Source organism: Gymnodraco acuticeps, unplaced genomic scaffold, assembly GCF_902827175.1.
Source record: "Gymnodraco acuticeps unplaced genomic scaffold, fGymAcu1.1, whole genome shotgun sequence".
NCBI classification, from domain to species: Eukaryota; Metazoa; Chordata; class Actinopteri; order Perciformes; family Bathydraconidae; genus Gymnodraco; species Gymnodraco acuticeps.
Genome location: NW_022989768.1, coordinates 6,868,613 through 6,894,435, shown reverse-complemented (window position 1 = coordinate 6,894,435; position 25,823 = coordinate 6,868,613). Strand labels below are relative to the sequence as shown.

The 25,823-nt window shown below is 39.7% G+C and overlaps 2 protein-coding genes across 5 annotated transcripts in view; both read left to right on the top strand.

The window, feature by feature from the left end:
* Window positions 1–1,528: 1,528 nt before the first annotated feature.
* On the top strand, window positions 1,529–7,547 carry tmem41b (transmembrane protein 41B). Its single transcript, XM_034218103.1, has 7 exons — window positions 1,529–1,762; window positions 3,130–3,247; window positions 3,852–3,980; window positions 4,162–4,255; window positions 4,941–5,045; window positions 5,387–5,525; window positions 5,620–7,547. The coding sequence occupies exons 1-7, from the start codon at window positions 1,672–1,674 to the stop codon at window positions 5,787–5,789; spliced, it is 846 nt and encodes a 281-aa protein (XP_034073994.1). The 5' UTR covers window positions 1,529–1,671; the 3' UTR covers window positions 5,790–7,547.
* Window positions 7,548–9,752: 2,205 nt separating this feature from the next.
* Window positions 9,753–25,823, top strand: part of dennd5a (DENN/MADD domain containing 5A) — a 37,936-nt gene continuing 21,865 nt past the window's right edge. For 2 of the 4 annotated variants that reach the window (XM_034218072.1, XM_034218061.1), the window contains exons 1-4: window positions 9,774–10,000; window positions 17,310–17,381; window positions 18,141–18,250; window positions 23,709–24,396. In XM_034218072.1, the coding sequence (XP_034073963.1) occupies window positions 9,901–10,000; window positions 17,310–17,381; window positions 18,141–18,250; window positions 23,709–24,396 (970 nt within the window). In that variant the 5' untranslated portion in view covers window positions 9,774–9,900. Of the gene's footprint in view, window positions 10,001–17,309; window positions 17,382–18,140; window positions 18,251–23,708; window positions 24,397–25,823 lie in introns of all 4 variants that reach the window. The other 2 variants (XM_034218090.1, XM_034218082.1) reach the window with 1 other exon arrangement.

The window sequence follows — 25,823 nt, the reverse complement described above, 5'->3', positions numbered from 1 at the left end:
TTGGCAATAAGTTCAAAGATAGTGCTTATTTTACATTACTGTATATTATAAAAATGCTTGCCATGTAGGCTGTGTTTACTGGAGATGGAAATGATTTAGTTAGTGTTTGTAGCTGAGATTCTTCCCGTTCCAATGATGTATGGGATGTATTGATTTGAGACAAGCAAGCCAGTGTTTCATGTCATGGTCCGGTCCCACCGGTGGGCCGATCAAGTTCAGCATTCACTGTGATGTGATGAATATAAAATAAGACACTGATACTGTTTTCTTCAATGAACATTTATTGAAAGAGAAATATACCATAACAGAACATGTGTGTGTGTTCATATGTGTTCACGCACATAGTTGGCAATGCAAAATTGTGGAATGTCACCTCAGGCTCCTCTCCCTCAGGGGCCTCTATCTCAGGGGCCTCTCCCTCAGGGGCCTCTCCCTCAGGGGCCTCTATCTCAGGGGCCTCTCCCTCAGGTGCCTCTTCCTGGTCTGTTGTAGGCTCATAGTCTGGATCGCTGTTGTCTTCCATTTCTGAGACATCTTCCTCTATCTCCTCTTCATCTGGTTCAATCTCCTCTTCATCTGGTTCAAAAATGTGTCCAGAGCCCCTCGTACAGAAAATCGCCTAAACGGTCGCCTGCTCATTGTGTCAATGAGTCAAATGTGAGCAAGGCACAACTATAACTGCTTGAGAGCCAGTAAGGGAGGCGCATTTAGCACGAGAAAGTGAGACGTTTGTGTTTCTCGAGGGGCACAGAGCTCACACCTGTGAGAAGGTATGATACATTGTATCATACAGCGCGAGAAAGTTTATTATTTTATTTATTTCATTATCAGTTTATTTTATTTTATTATTTGAATGATTATTTTATTATTATTTTATTATTTTTGTATTTTTTCACGTCCCTCAGAGGTGTTGGTCGCGTCAGCCAGCCCCTCCTCACAGTATTTGCTATGAGTATTTGTTCTCATAATTGTTTTATTGTACTTATTTTTTAGGTATTTTGTGTATTTTTATTTTGTGAAAATACATGAATGCGTGTGCATAATGCGTGTGGGTGAAACGGTGAAGATCGCGTGAGTTGGGAGGGGGGTCAAGGGCGGTCAACAAGATGCGGTGAGGAGGGGCTAAATAATAATATAAAAAAATACTTAAATTACATCTTGAAATCTACTTGCACATTGGTCACTTATCATTATTAATATTATTATTATTTCTATTATTATTATTATTATTATTATTATTATTATTATTATTATTATTATTATTATTATCTTTTATTTTAGTTCTTCAGACTATTGCACTATTTGTTATTGTTTATGTCTTATATGCTGCATTGTTGGAGGAGCCGACATAAGATGTTCATTGCCATAACTAAATGTAGCTACTGTGCACATTTGAATCTTGAATATGACAATAAAACCTTTGAATCTTGAATATGACAATAAAACCTTTGAATCTTGAATATGACAATAAAACGTTTGAATCTTGAATGGAGACAGTGTGACGCAGGGGGGCGCTGTAGTGGATGGTGCAGCTTTTGTTGCTGTGATCTGAGGTAAAAGGTCATCCTGTGTAACGTGTCAGCAGACTGTCACCGCACCGGTGTCAGTCACGCCACCCGTCGGCTTTTGCTGTTTCGGTACCTCAGCTGACCTCTAAGTTATCTCAGTAAAATGGCCAAAAAGCGGAGAGAAAGACGGGAAAACGATGGTGTGTCCTCTGAACAGGAAGAGGTGAAGACGGAGGATTCACCAGTACCGAAAGGTGGGTTTCTGCTGTAGTGGCTAACGGTTAACATCCATTTAGAGCAAAGCAGGGGTGATGAAATACTTCTAGATGGACACAGATACATTTAGTAACTGAATAACCAGGCAACGTCATTCAGGAGCAAATGTTAGCTTGTTGATTACACAGCCAGCTATCGTAGACAATTAGCCGATGGCTAGCGTAGTTACGCGTTAGCTAGAAAAACAACGCTTTAACGTTGAAGAAGCTAGCATACACCCCTGTGAGTGAGCTTTAGTAAGGGTGTGAACCTTATAACATTACCCTTAATGTTTAAACGAGATTAACATCCCTTTCTTAACAACTTGAGTTAAGCTACTTTAATTAACAATGAGTGTCAAACGACGATTGGTGCGGGAAGTGTTCAGATCCTGTATTCAGATAAACCAAACTAGTCATACAACAACACATTAACCCTAACCCCAGAGAAGTACCAGGAAATACTATGAATACTCTGTTACAGGTAGTCCTGCGTTCAAAATGTTACTCAAGTAAAAGTAGAAAAGTATTGTCATCAAAACTTACTTAAAGTAAAAAAAAAAAACTAATTATTTAGGTCAGCCCATTTCAGAATAATTTATAATATTAATCATTTTAATTGTTATCAAAGCTGATAAACGTGTAACTTTCATTACTTTGTGTACTGCAGGGTAGCTTGTGAATTTAACTAAGTATTTGTAAGTGTTGATCATATTTCACATTAGTAATCCAAATCTGCTAAGTAACATAATGTATTAAATACATTTAGTCGAGTAAAAGTACACGATGTACCTCTACATTTGTATTGGGGTAGAAGTACAAAGTAGCAAAAAGTTAAAATACTCAAGTAAAGTACAAGTCCCTCAAAATTGAGTAAAAAAGACTTGGTTACTTTACACCAATGCCTAACCCAAAAACAGTTAGTCAGATATTTCGTAGTCGTAATAAATGTAGTCGATGCTGAAAAGTTGCCCCATTCGAGTCTAAATTGTACTATTATATTATTTTTTGCTGATGCATTAGTATGTAGCAGTTGCCTTTTGTAATTGGTTGATATGCAGTTTATTTGAACAATTTGATAAACTATTTTGTATTTTAATCTATAACTTATTCTATCACAACTTATACATTCATTGTATACAGTTGGCCTTTTTCCATCAAGTATTACATTAAGCAATGAATTCACAGACATGCTCAGAAACAGTCTTTCTCAAGGGGGCTACTGAGTTCCCTGTAGGGGCCTGAACAGGTGATGCAAAACTCATTAGTTTATTACACACAGCTCCCTGGTAGCTACTGCTAGTTAGTCATTTTCTGAAGGATCATCTTGATTTAGTTGGTAAATAACTTATTCTCTTTCCCCACAGAGGTTAAGCACGCTGAAGGGGGCTCAGCACGCATGTCCCTCCTGATTCTGGTTTCCATCTTCACGTTTGCTGCCTCAGTCATGTACCTGGTCTACAGGAACTTCCCAGAGCTTCCTGAGTGAGTTGTTTTGTTGATTATTAAACTCGGTTAAATGATGGTGGGGAATTGTTCAACAATGGAAATAAAGACTTATTCATAATTAGTACTGTAGGAAATAAAATGATGAAATGTAATCTAATGTTTTTTTTTAGGTTACACTTAAATTGTGATATTTTTTTTTCACTTGTGATAAACATTTCAATGCTGCTGCTTCTTAAGTGGAGGATACACTACTTTGTCATTTTCAGTACCAGTAGGGCCAGCAATGTAAACTGACAGATTGGCAATAATAGACTTACAACAATAAATGGTTCCATAAACCAATCAATTTCATGCAGTGTAACACATTTTGTGATTTGTACAGTTTTATTTTACTACTTTTTCACATTTTGTGATTTTGTTTATAGTTTCTTTTACTATAACGTCTTGTCAAAGAACATGATTTAGACTCGGTAGGTAAGGTCATCCAATGGAAACTCGAGCTACTCATTGACATGATACTCAAAATCCAGAGGTGACTGCAGCGGTTTGAGCGATCGGGTTCTGAATGTGCATTGTGAAAAAATAAAATATGTTTTCTGTGAAGTATGTTTGATTAACGATTATAAGTCGTATTTTTCAGTGATGAAATGGAGAAAATCAAGATACCAAAAGACATGGAGGATGCCAAGGCTTTGGGTACTGTGCTGTCTAAATACAAAGACACATACTACTCCCAAGTGTTGGTGGCCTACTTCGCAACATATATTTTGTATCCTTTGAGAATCTATGTTTCTACCTACTTATCTTATCCGTCTGGTGAGGATGTTTTTAAAACTACCCTGATGAAATGTGAATCTTCAAAAACAGTCTGGTTTGCAGGGATAGTTTGTAGTCTGCCTGAGTAATAACTGAATGTTTTGCAAAGTCGTTTACCTTGACGCTTCTTTCAGCCTCCAGACATTTGCAATCCCAGGATCTATCTTCCTCAGCATCCTGTCTGGATATCTTTACCCTTTCCCCTTGGCTCTTTTCTTAGTCTGCTTGGTGAGTAAGCAAGGGTGGTATGAAATGTGGGATTAAAAACAAATGTTGTATTGTATGAGCAACTTTGCACTGAAATAGTTTCCACGAGACACACTTTGGTATGTAGGGATGTAGATCAACATGCTCTCTTTTGCAAGAATGGATCATGTCTCATAAACATACTTCTTTAATATATTTGTCAATGGAGTCATCATTTTAATCCGGCCGTCATTGGAGCAGACTAGTGTGAAGGTCCTTAAACAATACCTATGCATTGGCTGTGCTAATATTTTTAAAGAAATGTTCTACCTTCAAATGTGACAAACGCACAAAATCAGAGTCTGTGAAGTCACGAAAAACAATATGGAAGCAGCCTCCGGAAGTACAACAGGATGTCATGTGTATTTGTTGCATCCACTCTGTTTTGGTTGCAACAACCAGGAAGGGCACCAATAATGGGGGACAACACGGGGTTCCTCAGCCCTGTCTTTGAAACTACTATTCAACATCACTGCTAAAAGTTATGAATACAAATTAAATGTTGGAAGATGAAGATAAGTGTATTTGGAGAGGCTACATTTAAAATTGGGTACAATGTGTTTTTTTCCTTTTTTATTTTAAGAGTATGACAATATTTATAAGCAGGTTACAGATGTGTGTGTAAGTAACCAATTTTTTTTCTGCTTTGTTTTTTATCCGTTGGCAGTGCTCTGGTCTTGGTGCTTCCTTTTGCTATTTGCTATCATATCTGGTGGGCAGACCCATTGTCTACAAATATCTCACAGAGAGAGCAAAGAAATGGTCCCAGCAGGTAAGAGCCTTGCAATGTATTGTTTATAAAGGCTATGTTGGAAAGAGGAATTTTCAGTATGGGATCTTTCGAGTTATATTAATATTTATTCATTATTAGGCAAGATTGTCCAAACGAATGCAGTCTAACAGTACGGCTGTTCTGTAAATCCATGTGAAGACTTTTATTTTTTTATATTATGGAGGCAGAAGCTGGTTTAATCAAAAAATAAATACTGGTTTTGTACTTAACTAGTTACTTGAGATGCGAGAACGACAAGGGTCCTCATACTGACTTCACAAATAATATTAATTGGTAATGTAAAGCATATGACTAACTATACATTCACTTTTTGCTGGCAGGTCGACAAACATCGAGATCATTTAATTAATTACATCATCTTCCTGAGGATCACCCCCTTCCTTCCCAACTGGTTCATCAACATCACCTCGCCTGTCATCAACGTGCCTTTGGGGGTTTTCTTCCTCGGTACCTTTCTTGGTAAGTATGTCCATCCCTTCTGACTGTCTATAAATGATTTGCTGTATGATTTGTATTCACTGACTGACCTGAATTCCCCCTGGCTGATCCACAGGAGTGGCCCCGCCCTCCTTTGTAGCGATCAACGCCGGTACAACACTGTACAAGCTTACCACAGCGGGCGAGGCCGTGTCCTGGAACTCCCTGGCTGTGCTCGGTGTTCTCGCCGTGCTCTCCATCTTGCCCGTCTGCTTCCAGAAAAAGCTGCAGAAGAAACTAGAGTAGGAGATTATACACTTCAGCACCTCATCTGCTGGCTGAACCCGGCATTCCCTTGCCCTCAGCTCAGGAACGTGCAGCTGTCACTCAAGTTGCCCCGCCTCCGTCTCATACAAAGCTGCCAGTGGTGGAACCTCCGATCACAAGCACTCGTCCACCACTCAATGCATGCAGTGGTGGGTTGCTCCTGATGTTAAATGTAAAATGGCCGCTGACTGCACATGTTTGTTTTTGTGAAGGATGTTCTTGATTTTGGCACATCTTTTAAATTAGTTAAATTTAGCTTTGTGTTTTTATTTAAGTCGCTGTTCATTGTTTTATGATTCTTGCCAGACAATTAAAGGTGCTACCCATAGGATGTTGGATTAAAACTCTTCGTTCTGATAAGTTTCAAGGAAAAAGACTGCTATAAACAACGTCATCAGCACCTTGTCGAGTCTGTTGCGGACACCACCTTTTTAAATTACTGGAACTTTTACTATCGCATCTGCTTTGAAAGTAGTGCATTCCTTTCTACATCCTGTTTGTAGCACCTTTAACTACCACTCCCTTTTTAATTATTTTAAAAATAATAAAGTGATAATACAGCAATAACTGTCACAATACTGTTAAAAGTGGATTTTAGTTTTTAAATAGTAAGCTCGGATACCTGGCCTTGGTGAGCGTATGCAGCGTGAAGAGAGAGTGAAACTAGAGAAGGAAGGTGTGTGTCTGATCTTAGTAAGTGCTACTTCTGTGGCACGGGGTGAGTTTCCTGTTATTCTTTAAAAGGTGCCTGGATCCAGACACATTTCACAATTTATTGTTCATTTTGGCTGACTTTTAATGAATGGACTAATCTGATGTAATATTGTTTTTACTGGACCTCTGTATTGTAGTATGCCAAACTCCAAGCATTTCCCATTTCAAATGAGTAACTAAGAAATTAACATAAATTCACCACACTAGATTTATGTGTTCAAAGATGTATGCAATGCAGAGAAATTAGTCAAAAGCCAACATCATCTTGGGTTCAATTGTTACTCATATGTTGATCCCACAGTTCTAGTTGTGTCTTTCGCTCTCCCATGAAATTGTTTGCTATGCCAGCAGAAATTGAGATTTTGTGTGCACCGTGGATAGGGCACCAGTGCCCTCAGTAAGACTGCCAACAGGCTGAACTACCCGAGCCCTAGCTTTTTACTACTTCCATTCTTCAAATATAATATGCCTGATTTTAGTTTTCCCTAAATAGTTTTGAATTACTTTTTCCTATACATGCTTACTGAATGGTTTTATTTTTGATTTATTTGTGTGCCTGTGTACCATTGTAACCTATTGCTGCTGCTTAAAAACACTCTGGATGCTTACTAGAGACGTTGATGCAGTGAATGTACATTATGGTAACTTATTCCGACACATTTTTATTAAATCTCGTAAAACATCACATGTATAAAGCATAGGTGCATTTTGAGATTTCCTGTTTTTCCTTTGTTATATAGTGTGTACTACTGTCAGATTATTAACCTCTCAAGCCCAGATTCATAAACCTCTCAAGCCCAGATTCATAAACCTCAATTAATGTGAATTTTAAATGTTTCTACTGAGGATACTAATGTCGTAGCATATTCTGCTTTTATACTGAGTGCTACTTCTTTCAAAGACTGTTTGGCTGTTTTTAATGTATCTTACTGTTTGTTTTGTACATTGTACAACTAAGTTATATCGTACAATTGAATCTTTACTAAAGTGGTGAAATTAATTGATTAAAAACGACTAATCTCTTCAACTAATGTGCTTGAAAAGACATGGAAGATGATAGATTTTACTTCTCAATATGCTATATTATTTAAATCTTTACCAAAACATTTACTCAAACTGGATATATGAATGTTTTTTTTTGTTCTATTACTCCATCAAAGATATAGTGAAATAATTCTGTATAGCTCTCTGTTAACATTTCAAAAAGCAGTATTATTTCTGACTGAACAGCAATGTATTCCAGTATGAAGTGTTTACCGTCCTAATTGAGTTTTTTAAAAATATTTAGTAAATCATTAAAATTATCTTTACAGAACATCATTGACTTTTAAGAGTAGTGGAAACTGACATTTTAATTTATTTTATAAAACCTAGTACCACAAAACCATTTCAGAATTTCTACAGCAGCATACATATCAGTCTGACAGAACAAAAGCGAGGTTAGTGCCGCCATGTGGTGATATTGTGACAACAGTGTGGCGCATGTCTGATCACTTATTGTTATGACCTGGCTCAAAAGGCCACAACAAAAAGGAGACACACCATAACGGTTTAACAAAAGATGTTTATTAAAGAAAGTTCAAATTAGCCAAATTAATTAAGTGCAAAACAAATGAAGCATGAGGTGTGGATGTCAGTGGTATCAGTAGTAAATGCAGGGTGAGGATTGCATGGACATGTGAGAGTGTTGAAGTGCACAAAGTGAAGCAACTAAGAAAACTCATAACATACTCAACCAAAAACCAGGTGCCTGTAGGGGAAAGCAGAGAGCAGACAGAGAGGAGCAGAGGCTTTAAATAGCTGCAGGGCATGCACCAGACCCAGGTGCCCTGAGTTACTGCAATCAAGGCAGCACAGCCAGCACAGCCACACCCTCTCAGATGAGCCCACAGGGGCATCACACTTATAAAATGCGTCAGTTAAGGGATTTACACAGTGAATGCATTTAGTAAAACTAAACATTAACAGAAATGACCAAACTAAAAACTTGAAATGTTGATGAATCTAGAATAATGTCATGGACTTACAATATACGTTGGTTAAATGTGTTGATTTGTACTAAGGTATACACCTCACCTTTTGTGAACTGGACAATCAGACAAAAACTTAATAAACATTATCGCACAATTGTTTGTTGTATACAAATTGCAGATAAACTGTACTATTATTGAAAACCATTGCAGGGTCAAATGTGATACTTCTGATTGACGATAAAGTCTTGAAAATAACAGGTTGCAGGTCTTTAATAAGGTCACTGAATCTCCTTAAATTCTGCAAAAAATACGAAGTACTTTTTTATTGTGATACCAATTTCATAATTTGTGTGACAGCATAATATTTAAACTGTACTGGTAAATGTTTATATTTGACCATGTATGTCTTTTGGGTGTGCATGTATTTTTATATATACTTTTTTACTTTTATATGTAGGTCTATATGTGTGTGAAACTAAAAACAGCAAAAGTGCATCATCAAATTGAGAGCACAATAACTATGACTGTACTAACGGCAGATCAGGTTAAGAAACATTTATGCACAAACAATATTATCCTAATGTTACTTTTTGGTTTAAAGGGAGATGATTACAGCTGTTGTGCTGTTGATGGACCACAATGCATTTCGACTGCAACGCTCTGATTTCTATGGATGTGTGAAGCAGAGAACAAAACAGGAAGTAAATGAATACCTTCTTCAAAGTAAACAATAATTTGTTTCAACAACAAGAGCTGGACAACACATCTCAGTGGACTAAATGAACAGAATAGGTCAAAAGTTTAACTCGTTAGTCGTTACACATTTTACAAATATGGCAACCTTTACAGGCCTGTAGTTTTTGGGTGAAAGAAATGTGATGCAAATTCCCTCAACAAATATTATGCAATATGTTAACACATCGCAGCCTTACGGGACTCAACACATAGTTAAAGGTAATTTCGTCAAGAAGAACAATCCTCCTGCAAAAATAATTATAGTAGGCCATCTTGAAACTGTGAGAAATGTGGCCTCTGCTCGGACTAAAACATTTAGCCTACTATAATTCAACACAGAAATAAAACTTCAAACTAATTATAATTTCCAGTAAGCAACATAGAATACGACTAAATGTAAAGGTATTGCTAATAGTGGCACAGTATGTATGGTGCAAAATTTAAATTTATTTTTAATTTGTGAAGATTGTGTTTTATTGTGAAGGATGGCGGCCGGATGTACGGTAACCGTTCCTGGTAGCAGCAGGTTAGCTTACTGTCGGTACTGATATTAGAGCTTCGCAGAAACGTAGCATCTCCTACGAGATGGCAGACAGAAATCACTTCTCCGAGTTCCTCTAATATGCTTCCTGTTGGGGGGAAAAGAGGACCACCGGACCAGTCTCAAAATGACCACCGGCTTCAGCTCCTGCTCCTGCCGGTTCGCAGATTATTTTGTGATCTGCGGACTCGACACCGAAAGCGGGCTGGAACCCGACGAACTGTCCGGTAAGCACATTAGCCATCGCAGGGGTTGATGCTGTAGCGTATAAGACTGGAAGGAAGGGGTGTTATAACATCATGTCACTGTTATTATTCAGCCTTTACTGTATCGTAACGTTGTTTTGTGTTCCCGTAACATGGTATATGTTGTTAACATTAACACACAGCGGAGATCACCGGCAGGCCTAGCCCCTCTCCTCTCAGCCTGTTCCTCTCGATGAGGATTACTGCCTTGTTGTGTCTCTTTAACGCACTGACATGAATATTAATTCAATTAAAAGGTTTTCGATAAATTCCCTCATGGTTTTTACTCTATATACCAACAGGGTTTGATGTTGGTTCTGCACACGAATACATATTTAATGTGACACATCTCACAGTTAATTCAGACATTAGTGTTCGTTGATGGTATAATACAGATGTCGATATCATGTTATTACAACCGAGGAGGTTGTCAGTGTCACGGTGGCTCGAGTTATGGGTGCATTCATTTGACAGGTTGATTATGCCTTTCAGGGTTGAGGTTATATACATGCATTATTACACAAGAATACCAGGCGAACCAAACACATACAAAAAAGGGTTTAGACCTGAGGGTCAACAAATGTCCTGAAACTAAAATGTACCATGTCCCCCATCGACCCCTGACATCCTCAGCATCCACCACAGATCCATGTCGTGTATGCAACCATCCTCCTCAAGTAACCCCTCAGAGGACACACCCTTTCCTTTACAAACAATTATAGTAATAGCTTTAACATCTAATACTAGTACAATGGTCTGTGACACATCTGGATCCTGTTTGATTCTGAGACTGCGACTTGTTTTTATCTTTTCACATCCAAAATGAGCATGTCTTTGATTGAAAGAGAGGATTTGAAAATATATGTGCAAGTGAAACTGTGTAACAACACATGCTTTTCTTTGCTATATTAGTCGTCAGCTGACTTTTCAAATACAGAATACATTATTGTTAGAGATTATATCATACTGTGGTATATTCCTTTTATTATTTCTGGGTTCACTGTGGACCATTTTTTAAAATGTATTTTTGAGTGACTAGCTAATGGGTTAGGGTGGAGAGCAGTGACAGCTGACAGAAGGCACATGACAGGATATGGTACCATAACTGCACATTTCATCTAAAAAAACCAGGCCTAACAAAGACATGCACATCCATTCTGTTTTGGCACAAAACCTGTCCATCCAAATCTTGTTTGCTAATGATTGCTTTGTTATTAAGTCGGACGCCAGGAAGAATAGCTGCTGCAGGGCTGTAGCTAATAGGGTTGAAGATATTCAAAGTATTATAATATACAGATATAGGACATTAACATTATAGGCTGAGAAAACAGCATTTTCTATAATTTCTTGAAATGACAACAACAATACACAATTATTGAAATATATGTAGCTTGTCGATTGGTTTGTTATTACAGCTCTTCTGTCATTTTTAGATGTGTTAAATATCTGTCTAAGATATTGACGCCTTTAGATGAAATGAAACATGAAAGCCGCTTTCTAGAGCCAGAGTTTTGTTTTTCTGTTGTGAGCTACTAACATGTCTGTGGTAAAGGACCGGATCTGGATGTAGATATGAAAGGCTCCTTTTCATACACCATGGTTCTTTCTTACAGGTGATTAAACACTATTAAAATATAGTCATGAATATTATATTATATTCCTGTGAACAGATCACCCTAAATATATACACTCTTTGTTTACAACACAATAATGAATAGAGAAGACTCTGTTTTCTCTATTCTGTGTTCTCTTTTGTTTTTGTGATTTATTGACTGTGACTCAGCAGGTAGTGAGAGGCCATTTGTTTCCTTGAAAGAAAGTTATTTTCTCCTCAAAGCAATAACTTCATATACTCAACCCTTTCTCTTGCTATGTTTTGACTTCCGTTAATTCAAGTTCCTTTTTACAAGTTGAGTTAAAATGTACTTCAAATTGAAAGAGCTATCCAAAGATGTTCAAGAGAGTAAATGTATATAAAAATGTCCGACAAACAACACTTAAGTAGTCTTTTTTCAAAATGTGGTTTAAGATTAAAACCATAGTAGCAACATGAGGAAGGCTCTCTGACACTAACATGATCAGCTGCGTGAACACCATGTTACTTTTTTACACCAACACAGGTCTTTGTATATCCTTTATCTTAAATCTACCCTTAAGATTGGGTGATCAGGGTTTTTTGAGATCTCTGACTAGACAAAACCGTCACCGGCTGACAGCTTGCACAGAACGAGACTTTGTGGTCAAACTTTATTGAAGCTGTTCTACTTACTGCATGTCGCTGTTGTTTTCTGTGGAGAAGAGGTTAGGGGTTTGCCCTTGCAGACTTTCAGTTTTAGTCGACGAGAGGAAATGTGGAAATTCCATTGTTACAGGTTACAGATGTCAGCTAAATGTCCACTGTGGTATACCAAGAACTTATAGGAATATGTCTTGGTAGTTAAGGCAAATGTGGGGAAACTCTGCAAACAAACCTGTAAAATTACAAAATGTTTGTCAGCAAATTCAAGTGCTAACTTTGCAAATGTTACCAAGAGTAGATGTTTTTTCGAAATACTTTAAACCATGCCCTTAAAAAAAGAAATGTAAGACTAACTAGTAAGGATAGTTACTTGGGAGCCTTACTCACTTAGTAGTAATAATAATCAATGAACATAGGACTAGATTTGATTAAATTATAATACGCCCAATGATTACAGCACCTTTTATTATTTTGTATATATATTTAAAGTTACCTTGCCCCGAAATGTACTGACAAAACTGTTGCTAGATACTTCAAATTAAATCAAACACTCTGGTGGTTTTCTCAAGTGACGTTACAGAGCCTAGGTATGTTCCTCTTTTTAATAAGATGCAATCATTATTCATGTACAGTGACACACAAAGAAAGGACAAAACTTTCTTTAATAAACACAGTGTTTGGCAGGAGGACCTGATTAGCATATGCATGACCCTGAGCTTCACAGGGGACACTGGAAACACAGGCAGCTGAGGGACATAAGTACACACAGGCTCCGCTTATTCAAATGCTAAATATCCTTTTGAATCTCCCAGGCGGCCTCTCTCTCCCAATCCTACTCAGCAAACAAATGGGGATGAATGGCTCCACATGAAAGCTGGCTTTAAATGCATAATGTTGCCCTTCATATTTCCACTCAGTTGCTTACTTATGGTTCTGTTAAAGGTCTCCTGTCAGTGTTTTAAAAATCTGCCTGATCATTTAACGGGGACATTTTGAATACAGTTTGAAGATTCATTACTCCAAACGGCTTAGAGGCCAAACTGGCCTCTAAGCCGTTAGAGGCCAGTTAGAGGCCAAACTCAGAAGTGGACCGTATTTATGCATGTGTTGAGGAAACTGACAATACAATCTGCAGAATAAGTCCAGTTACTTTAAGACTCTGGGTCATTGGCTCTTTCCTAAATGCCAATGGCAGTTGAGGCTCACGGGTGTTGTCATATTTAAACAATGCCAACATGTTAGACAAAACAGGAGTTCTTATAAAACAAAACAAACAACAGTTTAATTAATTAAAAACTATCAGACATCATATAAATCTATAATCTTTTATTATTATTAGTTGAAGACCTGTGTTTCTGTGTTAAGTAACATTTAGGATATCATTAAAAGAAGTGGGAACAGAGTGGAATCTGTCATGGTTGTCAGTCACTAGCTTGGATGGTTTACTTTCTTCCCCGTCACGGTGTAGTAATTAAACCTGCACATTCCTGTTTAAAAGGCTGTTTCTCTGTAGTCCGATCTTCTGGCTGCTAACAGATGTTTCCCGAGCTGAATTTCCAGGCTGTCATCATGTTACATCAAAGCAGCATCCTTTCAAGATGTCTCATCGTCTGTGTTTGAAATTCTCTTTATCTTAATTTTCTTTCACAAGTTAATGATAAAAGGCGCAATTGGTATTCTTTTTTATAACTATATTTACATGTCTACAAACATTACGGATGGTAACGGAACTAAAACAGCGTTAGAAGATGTTAAATAGTTATTGAGAAGTTTGGTCATTGCTGTTTTTTTCTAACAGCAGACTTTGTAACGTGTCAAAGTAGGAAAATCAAACTAGCTTTTTAATTGTATTGTTTGTTTGTCTATGGATGTAGCAACAAACTGCTGTAGTTAAAATGATCAACAACCTAAAATGTTCTAGTTGAAATGATAACACTTTGTAGCCATTAGCATCAATATCAGAGATGTGTTCTGACCTTGTTATTATACATCCATGGTTTTGACTGACTATTTTAACAATATAAATTACAACGTTTGCAGGCTCATTAGATATGTTGCTACACTAAACAGATATTGCAGCATCATTTGTTGGTAGCATTGTTAATTTGCTAAGGTAATAGTAAGCAAATCAACATATATAATAGTAAAAGATCATTTGTACATGCTATTGACCTTATCCATACCTCAATGTTGTCAGCTAGGAGTTTTGTTGCAGTTTCTTTGGCAAGATAATAATCTACCACATTTGGTATCATTTGAGTGTCTGAATGAGTAAGATACTTTACATATAATAAGTGGGGTTTCCAACAGGTCCAGCGCAATTAAAGGAATTCCTTGACATTTTGATATCTTTGATAGTTACCACATGTTTGCCCTTAAGCTAGACAAGAAACAGGAAGCTGGTCTTTTGGCAGTAAGTGGTGTTAGCCACTCATTTAAATGAAGAAAGACAGTGTGTTAGTGTGCCAGTTTCAGTAAATGAAAGTGCCAGTTTTGAAACCTTTCCAAGTGACCAAGTGAAACCTTACCAAGTGATAAACAAGTCCTAGAAAAACTACTATATTGTCTCTGTTGGGAGTAGAAGCTGTAAAGGCTGTGAGTTTAAGCTGAGAGTGAGTTATCATGTCCTGTCAGTGCCTGGTCCTCTGGGCGAATAAGTGTTGAGGTTTCTGCTGCTGAGCTGTTTTGAAGCAATAGCAGGGTCTTCAGCGAATTCAGTGAAGTTGAGTCGAGCTTGAGTATATATATATATTTTCTAGTCAGAGAAGTACATCCCTTCATGTCTGAGCCTAGTGGACCCTGCTACAGTACAGTAGGTGTGAGGGTGTATGAGTACAGGAGGGGTGCAGAGCTGTGGGTGGTCCCTGGCTGACAGGAACAAGGAAAACGGCGAGGAGCCAGAACTCAGTGACGCCGTCCTCCCACTACTACCGGTCCACACATGGCATCACAGTCCACTTGAACATATGACAAATCAAGAAATTGTAGAGTTTATTGGTGATCATTTTTGAATAGCGTGTTTCCCAGGTGAGGTAGTTAGCTTTTAATTAGCTCTAATGTCCAGGTGAAGTTTGAAAGAATGAACACCTGTGTAGCCCACTTCACCTGAGCATGGTCACAGGAGCAGGGAAAGGCAGCTCACTGTGATAGGGTCATCCCATGTGAGAGCATATGTTTCATTTATTTGTCCTACTATAGTATGAGTAAACATGTGAAAGTAGAGGTCTATAGGGATAACACTACTGTGGATTATCATGTGTTTTCCTCTGCCATTACATTTTTCCTTTTTACATTGGATGTTTACATTTCAGTTTTTGTTTTGATTTGATCATTTTCCATTTCAGGAGTTTTCATTCCTTTTTTACAAATTAATTTCTACATCAGATTTTCCTTTTATTATTTATTTTTCTTATCCTTTCCTTATGGTTGCTGTTGGAACTGGAAAAGTCCCCTTAGAATATCCCAACCCTTATGCTCTAAAATGAAACATGGGATTTTCACAATCAACAACGTATATGTGTTAATGCAGAGGCCTGAAAGAATGATGCGCCATAAATATGGTGTTTAAAAACTAATTCTGGAGCCATTACAGTGGTATACAAATGTCAAAGAAGTGATAAGGACTGGACAATCTTTGCCCTGTTGCTACTAATCTTAATAATCTCACAATCCTGTGGTGGTAGACATTTATATCCCAGGCCTAATTTCTACCCTTTTGGCAGTATAGATACAAAAGTAACCAACAGATCAAACCACTCAATCCTTAACACCCTACTTCAAAAAGGATTCTCAGTAAATCCTCTCCAAGATTAAACACCAGTGCTTTGTTCAAACAAATGCAGACAATTACAGCAATCATTAGGAAAGAGAGTTGAGTCATCATTTCTTGCATCTCTGTGTTTAACCATTAAGTTATTTTAAGTGCAATGGAAATGTATTTACCTCACCCTTACTACACAGGTTACGTGGGTCTAAGAGCAGCTTTACTTTAAAGCTAATGTTGCTTTGTAATGATGAATACATATATGTTTCTGCCAGCAGAACTGTTTCATTGGTGCTTGGGAAATGCCATGCATGAAGAGGAATCGGCAGAAAGCATTGCCTGGTTAAAAGTATAATGTAAAATGTAATGTAAAAACTTTAATGTAAAAAGTTAGATAATCTGACTCAGCTCCAGGGCTAGACAGTCAAGAGCAGCCATTCACTCAGCAAACCTTATGGCTGTCAAGTGATGGGATATACACGCTTGAACAATTTATTCCACATGTGATTAAAAAAGGGAACATGTTGAAAATGTATTTAAATGTGAAAAAATGTCTTGTGCTCTACATGCCACCTTATAAATCATTACATTACATGCTATTTAGCTGACACTTTTATCCAAAGCGACTTGAATAGTATCTTCTAAAGACCGACACGAAGAACGCGTTGAATTCTCAATCATTTCCATTACCCTGTAGCACTCCGAATTCATTCCTACTGAAGAAATGAATCCTAAAAGATTACAGATATTAGATTTATTTAAAGGCTCAGTAAATCCTGAAAATGGCTCAAAACTGCCTGCCAACTAATGACTTCAGCCTTGGCTTTACTTTGTGCTAATTAGCAATGTTGGCATGCTAACAGCTGGTAAACCAAGATGGTGAACCTGCCAAACATTATAGCTGTCAAGCATTAGCATGATAGCACCGTCAGTGTGGGCATGTTAGCGAGCTGACGTTTAGCATTTAGCTCAAAGGTGCCCTGCGCAGTGTCACAGAGCTGCATGCATGGCTGCATACTCTCTGTGGAGAGATATGATCCACATCAGAGCAATATGGATTTGCATGATCTCCAGATGAGAGGAAACTACAACACAGAATCTCTGAATCATAACTCTGGCAGCTGGCTTGAATGAACAAACCCACCTGACAGGGACACGCTAACATCCTGTGGCTGTGTGCTGCTTGTTCTCAGACAGCTGTTGGGATATGGTCACACAAACTGAGAAGTGATGCGCTGCCCATCTAGGACCAGGCTTTTAATCATATTTTTGTTTTATTTGTTGTGTAGCTTTATGCCAGTATATAGAGGCTACTAAATTCAGAGATGGGGCCAGAGGAAATGTGGCGGGGGCAAATGAAGGTAACCCTCCCACCACACACACTCCTCCCCTGCTAAACCTGAGCTCAGCTTTAACCCTTCAACCTTGTTTTGTTTTTTACTCAGCAGCCCCTTTTTTGTTACTTCAAATTCTGAGTTTCACAATCATTTTCTGCACAGGTGTGGGGACCCTCCCTTTCTATGTTGCGCTCTCTGTTTTCTCTCCTCCTGATTTTGACCCTCCCCTCCTCCCTCACATCCCCCAGCAGCAGCTGAACAATGAGCTGATGTTTGACTATCCCCGCTTCTGTTTTTCTCACACACACTCAAATCCAGTGCTGCCTGCGCTGGCATTGCTTGGTCAGTGTTTACTCTCCCCCCACACTCTGAATGACTTTTCAGTACTGCCTTGGTGTGTGCATCACTTCTGCTTAATTCTGGGTTCAAATCAGCTCAAGTTGATTGATTATTTTGTGTGTTCCTTTGTATTGCCATTAAAGCTGTCAGCAAGCATAAGATCCACAAATTCAATGATATATTTTGGATTATTATTTTGCTTCCTTGTTATATATTTGATAGTGTTAACTCTCTAGAGCAGGATGCAAATGACAGCTTTATATGATGCAATCTTCCTCTCAAGATAAATATGCTGACTTGCTCTTTTCTCTGTAGATGCGCCTGGCACTATAAACCTGCTTCTGATCAGATTGTTCTTTCTGCTCCTCTATCTGCATCTGGAAACCTGTGCTAACTGTTTTATTTCTTTTTTGTTGCTGTCTCTCTGTTTTGTTTTATTTGCAGGTGAGAATTTTGAGCAGAGTCCATTACGAAGAACCTTTAAATCCAAAGTCTTAGCACATTATCCAGAAAATGTCGAGTGGAATCCATTTGACCAGGACGCTGTTGGCATGGTATGATCTCTTAACAGTTTTAACATTGTATTATTATATTTGGAGAATAAAAGCATGGGGTAAACGATTTGTCTGGCTCTGTCCTGTCTCTATAAACGTTGGCACATTTCCTTTTGAATCCAGCTCTGTTATTATCGATTTAACTCAAACAGAAAGGGGCAAAACAAGATTACCCAAAATGCTTTTCCTTTAAAGGGGACCTATTATGCAAAATCCACTTTTTCATGTATTTTATACATAAACATGTGTCCCCTCTGTGTAAAGAGATTCTGAAAGTTTCAGGAACAAAGATTCTCTCTCTTTTTGTCCTGATCCATTTATATAAAAACCTGTCTGAAAATGATCTGATCAGATTTTGGACACTTTATGATGTCATAACGATTTTTTGGCTTGTGTAACCATTAGCCAATCACCAACCAAGGTAACCCCCCCCACCTTATCACCTGAATCTCCTCCCAGAGCACCATTGTGTTCTTTTTAACCAAATACCTCACATGCCCCTTTCACACCAACGCAGTCCCCGTTCTAGCTCCGTGCTAGAGCTTTTCTGGTTCAGAACCGGTTCTTCTTTTCAGCCTCCGTTTTGTTCACACCGCCCAGAGCCCGACTGGTGCTGCCGCTGCTGCGTCATGACGTCACCGTTTACGTCGCTGATTTTCTCCCCAACGGCGCTCACGACAACAACAATGGGGGACTGCGTCGGGTCGATGATCGTGTTGCTTTTAATTATACGAAGCCAGATTAAATTAAATAACGATTTCTCCAACCTTATACTTTTCTCCAGAGTGCCATGGTTCATTGTTTATTAATGTGTTTCAGCGGCATTTACCGACCGCTGCAGTGCTGCTCTTCCACAGGAGTTTATTCTCCCGTTAGCTCACACGGCAGCGGCCGCTGTAAAGTATTCACTGTCTGACTGTCACACAAGCAGCTGATACATATCCCCAATTCCCCATCAGTGAATGTGTTTTAGTCTGAATTGACGCTGTTTGGCATCACAACGCTGTTATGAACGTTTCTCTGGTATTAAATGGGTGATGTTAGCATAGCAACCGAAGCTAAACTGACTATAACTTAACTACTTGTTGCTATCCTATTGTGGCATAAGCCGTTTTCTACAGGCACATTTTACCAGCGTATTTTTCATTATGATTCTACTTGTGATAGTCGGACATGACAACCTGTGCAGCCCATGTATTGATTCCATCCGATAGCTGCTATAATACAAAACAAAACGTCTGCCTGCTCTCCACAATGATCATTAACAGCGAACGGATGGTCAAAGTAAGGTACAAATAAACAGAATCACACGAAGCCTGGTTAGTGTTGCCTGACTTTATAAAGTGTGTTTTTTTTTTTTTACAAGTGTGTGGTTGCGTTCTATTCACTTTGCTCAGCACTACTGCTTGTTACAACTTTTATTTGCCGTACTCACTGCGGTGTGAACAGGAAAAACCGGTGCTTTTCAGGCTCTAGCTCCGAACCGGCCCTGGAACCGTGTTGGTGTGAAAGGGGCAACAGAGGGGCGTGGGGAGTGGCACCTTATTTTCATTTAAAGTCAAAGACAGAGGAGAATCAGCACTTTTGAAACAGGGCTGAAACAGAGGGGATTATGGGATGCTACAATGCACGATCTGTTTGGTATTTCGAGCCAAACACTTCAGAGACATGTTTTGTATATATCTGAGAACTATAATATATTGATGAAAAACAGTATAATAGGGGACCTTAAAGGAAGGCTCCAGTCATTAGATAATTAATCAAAACTTCAGTATTTAGTGAAACATTATGTTTAAACCATACCCTGAAGAAATCAGCGATATTCCCCGGTAAATAATGATTTTATAGCTCTTTTTGATCAAAACCTGTATATTCCGTCAGGCAGCTGCCATTTTGGCCATTTTCAGTAGTCACATGATCCGAAAAACTAGGTCGTGACGTCATCTATGCGTTCAATTTGTAAACAAACGACGAAAATAGTATTTGAGTTCGGACTCGTCAGCCGAGGAAGATGTTTAGAAAAATAAAGTCCAGGCGGACTTACTTTGAATTATCACTATATGTATTCATTCCATCCAAATACAACTGTAAAAACAATATTATCCTCTTAGGCCCCACGGACCCGGGGCCGAAATCGCGTCATTTGCAGGAAACAACGTCTAAGGAACCTTAATATTTAATAAACTATGAATATTTTATATCCATATAACGGGAAAAAAAACTAATTTAACTGATCTTTTTCATTTTTTTCTTCAAAAAAAACAAACACACAATGCTAACAGTGAGCCTCTGAATTAGCCCCGAGCGAAACATGCCAACCTATTACTGCACCGAAAATCACACCTAGCTCCCTTATTACTTATCCTAGCTGCACATCCAACACATCGTTTATGATCGTAAAGACACAGAATCTAACGGTGCTCACCTCAACACTGAAAGATACAAACTTGCGACGTTAACAAAAACGTACATCAAAACAAGTGGCGCTAGGTACTAACATGGCTTACCTTGGTCTTTGTCTGGTCTAAACTGATCTTCAATGGCATTACAACGATAAAAACGATGATGTAGTTAATCCATAGGTTAATATCCAATGTGACTGTCCCCTTTGAAATGTTCTGATAATCTATAAGCAATAAAACTGCAATTCCGTTATCTGCTGTCCGCTCTGTGCTCCGTGCGCTCTGGGTCCTGCAATTCCTGCTTCCTTACGTAGTAAACAATAAGTAGAGTCTTCTGCGTAATGTGCTTACGCTGGCTGGCATTGGCAGTGCACTGCATCCCCATTAAGTAATGGTTGATTAATAAATCCCATTTTATGTTTCATCATACTCTCAGAGTAGTCGTCCGGAAACTTGAAATGTTCGCTGCATACATGCGCCTGTGGATCTTTCGGTTCGGGCCGAGCACATTACGCTAGCCACTGCCTCCGAACGTACTTCCTACGCTTACCCGTTGGCAGTAGATGGAACCGAGCATTCCGTGGATTGTTCCTATCCGAATTGTGGCAATGTTTTGCGATACAATGAGGCATATTTCTATAGAATTGAGAGAGTAACTAGAGTAAACAACATGAACAAAGCACATCTGTCAATTTGTCCTCGCCACCAAACGCATAGTTCACGTCACTTCCGGTAAAATAAGTCATGTGACTCGTCAAAATGGCGCCGCCCACAGGGTTGATGTTATTTCGGTAATTAATCAGTTTAAAATGACTAGGCTTGTTTGAGACGCGTTGCGGCTCGCCTCGAAAGTAGACGAGAATAGCCGATCGCAGCCGGGGGAGGTCTCAAAAAGCTCGCCTGAAGTCGGACAGCTCGGAGTAGGCTTCGTCTTCTTCTCTCGGTTTTTTGGCGGATTGAAAACAACTTTAAGGTGCATACCGCCACCTCCGGAGTCGGCTTGACTCGGTTTGCATTTATAAAGAATGCACACATGTGTTTAATCGTTAATATCAGATATGTACTAAGTAAATACATTTGTTCCTGCTCAAGATTAGATTCAACTTTATTGTTATTGCACATATTACAGGTACTGAGACAACGAAATGCACTTTAGCTTCTAACCAGGTGCAACAAGCAGTGAAGTGAAAAGTAATGTACACAATAGACAGAATAAAATATAGAATGAATTGAATGAGGAATAAACAGGGTATGAATACACTAGATATACACAGCAGCCTGAGAGCAGTATGAACAGTGTGTATGAATATGCTAAGATATATAAAGTATGAAACGGTAAGCAGTGCAAGTATAGTATAAAATATATAGATATTAATTTCATGATGATAAACATTGTGGAACGATGATGAAAAATGTGAACGGAAGGGGCGACGTAAAACTGACACAAAACAACAACAAACTTTTGCCGAGCCAATTGGAGAGTTTCATCAGCAGCACGTGGTAAAAACCACCAATGAGCGCTCAGCTCGAGATACCAGCGAGTCGTTTTCCATCAAGCATTTCGCTTCCGCAGCCCGTGGAGAGGAACTGCGCCGACTCGCCGCGCCTCGCTCTTGGCTGCGGGCGTCTTTGTCCCGCGAGATTTCAACGTCTCATGTAGGCGAGCCTCCAGAGCAAGTCGGACAAAATGACTAACCATCATGCAACGCACGAGCAAGACGTTGATCGCAATTGCGCAGGTCTCGCTTGTCTCAAACAAGCCTAAAGGCTCTGACACACCAAGCAGTCACCAGAGGACTCGCCGACGCCGACGTCGGCTGTTGCGTCGCGGTGTTCTCCTGCGTCTTGGCCATGTGTCGCACGGGAACACACCGCAAAGACTTCAGTGCGTGAGTGGCAATAACTCTCCTTACCAGCAGGCGGCGGTAGTGTGTATTCGTCATTAAAAATAGGCAACAACCGGAAGACAGAGAAGAAGAACAGACTGCGTGATATAAACAACAACAAATAGCGTGTGCAAACTGCAGCCTGGTTATGATCCACTGCTGTCTGCCCGTCTTTGGTGCTCCACAACTACCCGAAGGGGCAAGTCTCCTGTACCGGGTGTACTGGGTTCGCAGAGAATCCCACTTCTTCCTCAGCTCTTTCTCTGAAGCACACAAATAAACGATGTAAGCATTGTGGCTAGTTAGCATGTCCAATTCATATCTATATGCAGTGCCAAACTGCACAGCTAGCAACAGCTAGCAACAAGATAACAACAAAACACAAGGTTGAAATAACAAATTACATTTCACGTTAACGTCACTGTACGCTGGCAAACAATAAAAAGCCAACAATATCTGCTAAAGAGCTCAATTGATGAAAAAGATAATCTTACCCGAGAAGCCAAGTTGCGTTTCAATCTCTCGCCAGAGTCCGGTTTTCACTACTCGGTTCGAGTACCTTTTCTCTGTGATGTCGTACAGAGCTGGCCTCTCCTGGATCAATGTGATGAGCAGGTCTTCGTTTGCGTCATTCCAGATCGCCATGATGAGATGAAAATGAATATCAGTCTGTGTGTGCCTTCTTAAATCGTTTGTTTACGTCCCTTCCGTTTCGCTTCTCATGCACTGATTCGCTAGCTGAACAGCCAATCAGAGTGATTGTTTGGTCCGACTGCCAGACCCGATGCATGGCCGATTCAACATGTTGAATCGGCCATGCATCGGGACAGGCAGTCCAAATAAGGCGTGTCACGGTCGACGGTGCGGGACACACCAAATTGAGTTTGGGCGACAGGACACGCTTCGTCTCCCGACTTACGAAAACAGCCGAAATCGGCCTGGTGTGTCAGGGCCTTAATGATAACGTCATCGGATTAAAAAAAAAAAAGAAACAGGCAGAGACTGGTCTGTTTTATCGGATAATAATTATTTAAAAATGCGTGTCATGAGCATTCCCTCCCTTTAAGTAAGAAAACAAAATCATGTGAAATAGGTTGTGAATCTGATGTTTTCTGATATCCCCTATCTTTTCCCAACATCCTGCTGCCTTCCCTGTCCGTCCTCTCGCAGCTCTGTATGCCGAAGGGTCTGGCGTTCAGGACGCAGGTTGATTGCAGGGAGCCTCAGTTCCACTCCTACATCATCACCAGAGAGGACGGCTCTCGGACCTACGGCTTCGCCCTCACCTTCTTCGAGGAGGTGACCAGTAAGCAGATCTGCAGTGCAATGCAGACTCTTTACCACATGCACAACGCAGAGCAGTACGACATCTTACACACTCCCACCTCCCCACCGGGCCTCGAGGAGCTGCGGCGCCCTCACATCTCCCAGACTCGCCCCGTGCTCCACGCGGCGCCCGCCATCTCCCGCCTGCAGCGCTTCAACTCGTATGACATCAGTCGCGACACGCTGTATGTGTCGAAGTGCATCTGCCTGATCACACCCATGGCCTTCCCTCAGGCCTGCAGGAAGGTGCTGAAGCAGCTCCACCAGGCGGTCTCCTCCCCTCTGCCCCCGCCCCTCCCTCTTGATAGTTTCATCTACAACATCCTCTACGAGGTGCCCCTGCCACCCTCCGGGCGCTCCCTCAAGTTCTCAGGCGTTTACGGGCCCATTGTTTGCCAGAGGCCGAGCACCTCTGAGCTGCCACTCTTTGACTTTCCCATCGGTGAAGTGATACATCTGCTGGGGGTGGAGAACGTTCTCCAGTTGTTCACCTGTGCCCTGCTCGAGATGCAGATACTGCTCTACTCACAGCGTAAGTCCCTGCTACTGTTACACTCAATGTTTTCATGTAGCCTTTAGCATCCTGTCCCATTAGGATGCATTGATTACAAGTACCTATTGCATACTGATCACATTACAACATTATTTAAACAAATAAATAGACAAGTTGTCAGGGTTACATCCTGTATGGAAACAATTCAATAACTCTATACATGTTTTCTGAAGAGCTGGAAGCAAGGAAAATCCTGCATTATCTGTAACAGCTGTTGTGAGGTCATGTGATCCTGTTGGTGTCTCAGTCTCAGGAGATATGTCTGCAGCTGGGAGACATATCAGTGTCCTGACATGAGAATAGAGATGAACTGGGGACCTGGTTGTTATACGGTGGTGTAGCTGCAAGGCCTCCGTCCCTGTTAATACATTTTGGAAGGATGAATTAAGATAAAATAAAAATTGTAATAAAGATAATTTGTGCTGAAAAGCCAACCTTCCAACATGCACTTTAGACTAGTATATTAAAGCCCTGAGGATAAACTAGCAGACAGTTGTGTTAATGCATGCAACTTGAAGTTTGTTGCTTAATTCCCCTAGGGTTAATAGAAGCACCATTACCAAATGAAGTCTTCTTCAACATATTTGGCTGCTGAGCTCCAACATCATACTTGTCATGGTCTGTTTCACTTTGAGTCCTACACCTAGAAAAGAAGTGCAGTCAAAAGAAAATGTCACTCTTTGAGATTTTAGTGTTTGAATATTTCTGGGTGGTCGTATAGGAACAAAAGCCATGCCCTTAAGACAAGGACACATGTTTGATATTCATGGGGGTGGAACTGTTATCCAAGACATTACATAACCTGTTGAGTGTTTCCATTAAAGTGATGCAGTGAGTGGGAGTAGCAGCCTGTGTAAATGTCGGCCCCCCCTCACCCATCACCGGCAGCTCCTTCTACCAGGACTCGCTTGTGAAGTGTGTGTCTGTGTGTGAGGTTCATCTTCCCTGCACATTTGAGCAGGGAAACTATAATCAAATCAAAATCAAATCAACATTTATTATAGCCCCAAATCACAAGAAATGCCACAAAGGGCTGTACAAAGCAAACAAAAGCAAAACACAAACATCATAGCATAACAATTTTAAAACATTATACAACATTATACATCAACATACAGACTTCTTTTCGGTGATGATGTGTGATCTATCCAAAATAAACAGCAAGAGTCTGACGTTTAGATACTACATTTTTAACAGAGCTTTTGGATGAAAAGGGTTAAAAAAACAACCCTTTGGCTTTCCACAATGCAGACAGCTCCATCCTTAATTGCTCTGTAAAGATTGAAGTAATCCAAGCCATCCTTCGCTGAGCAGAATAGTATTTTAGATACCATCGAAAGACTGTGTGTGTGTGTAAGTGAGAAACAACGAAATCATAAGGATGCCCTTGGTCTAGTGTGGTGATT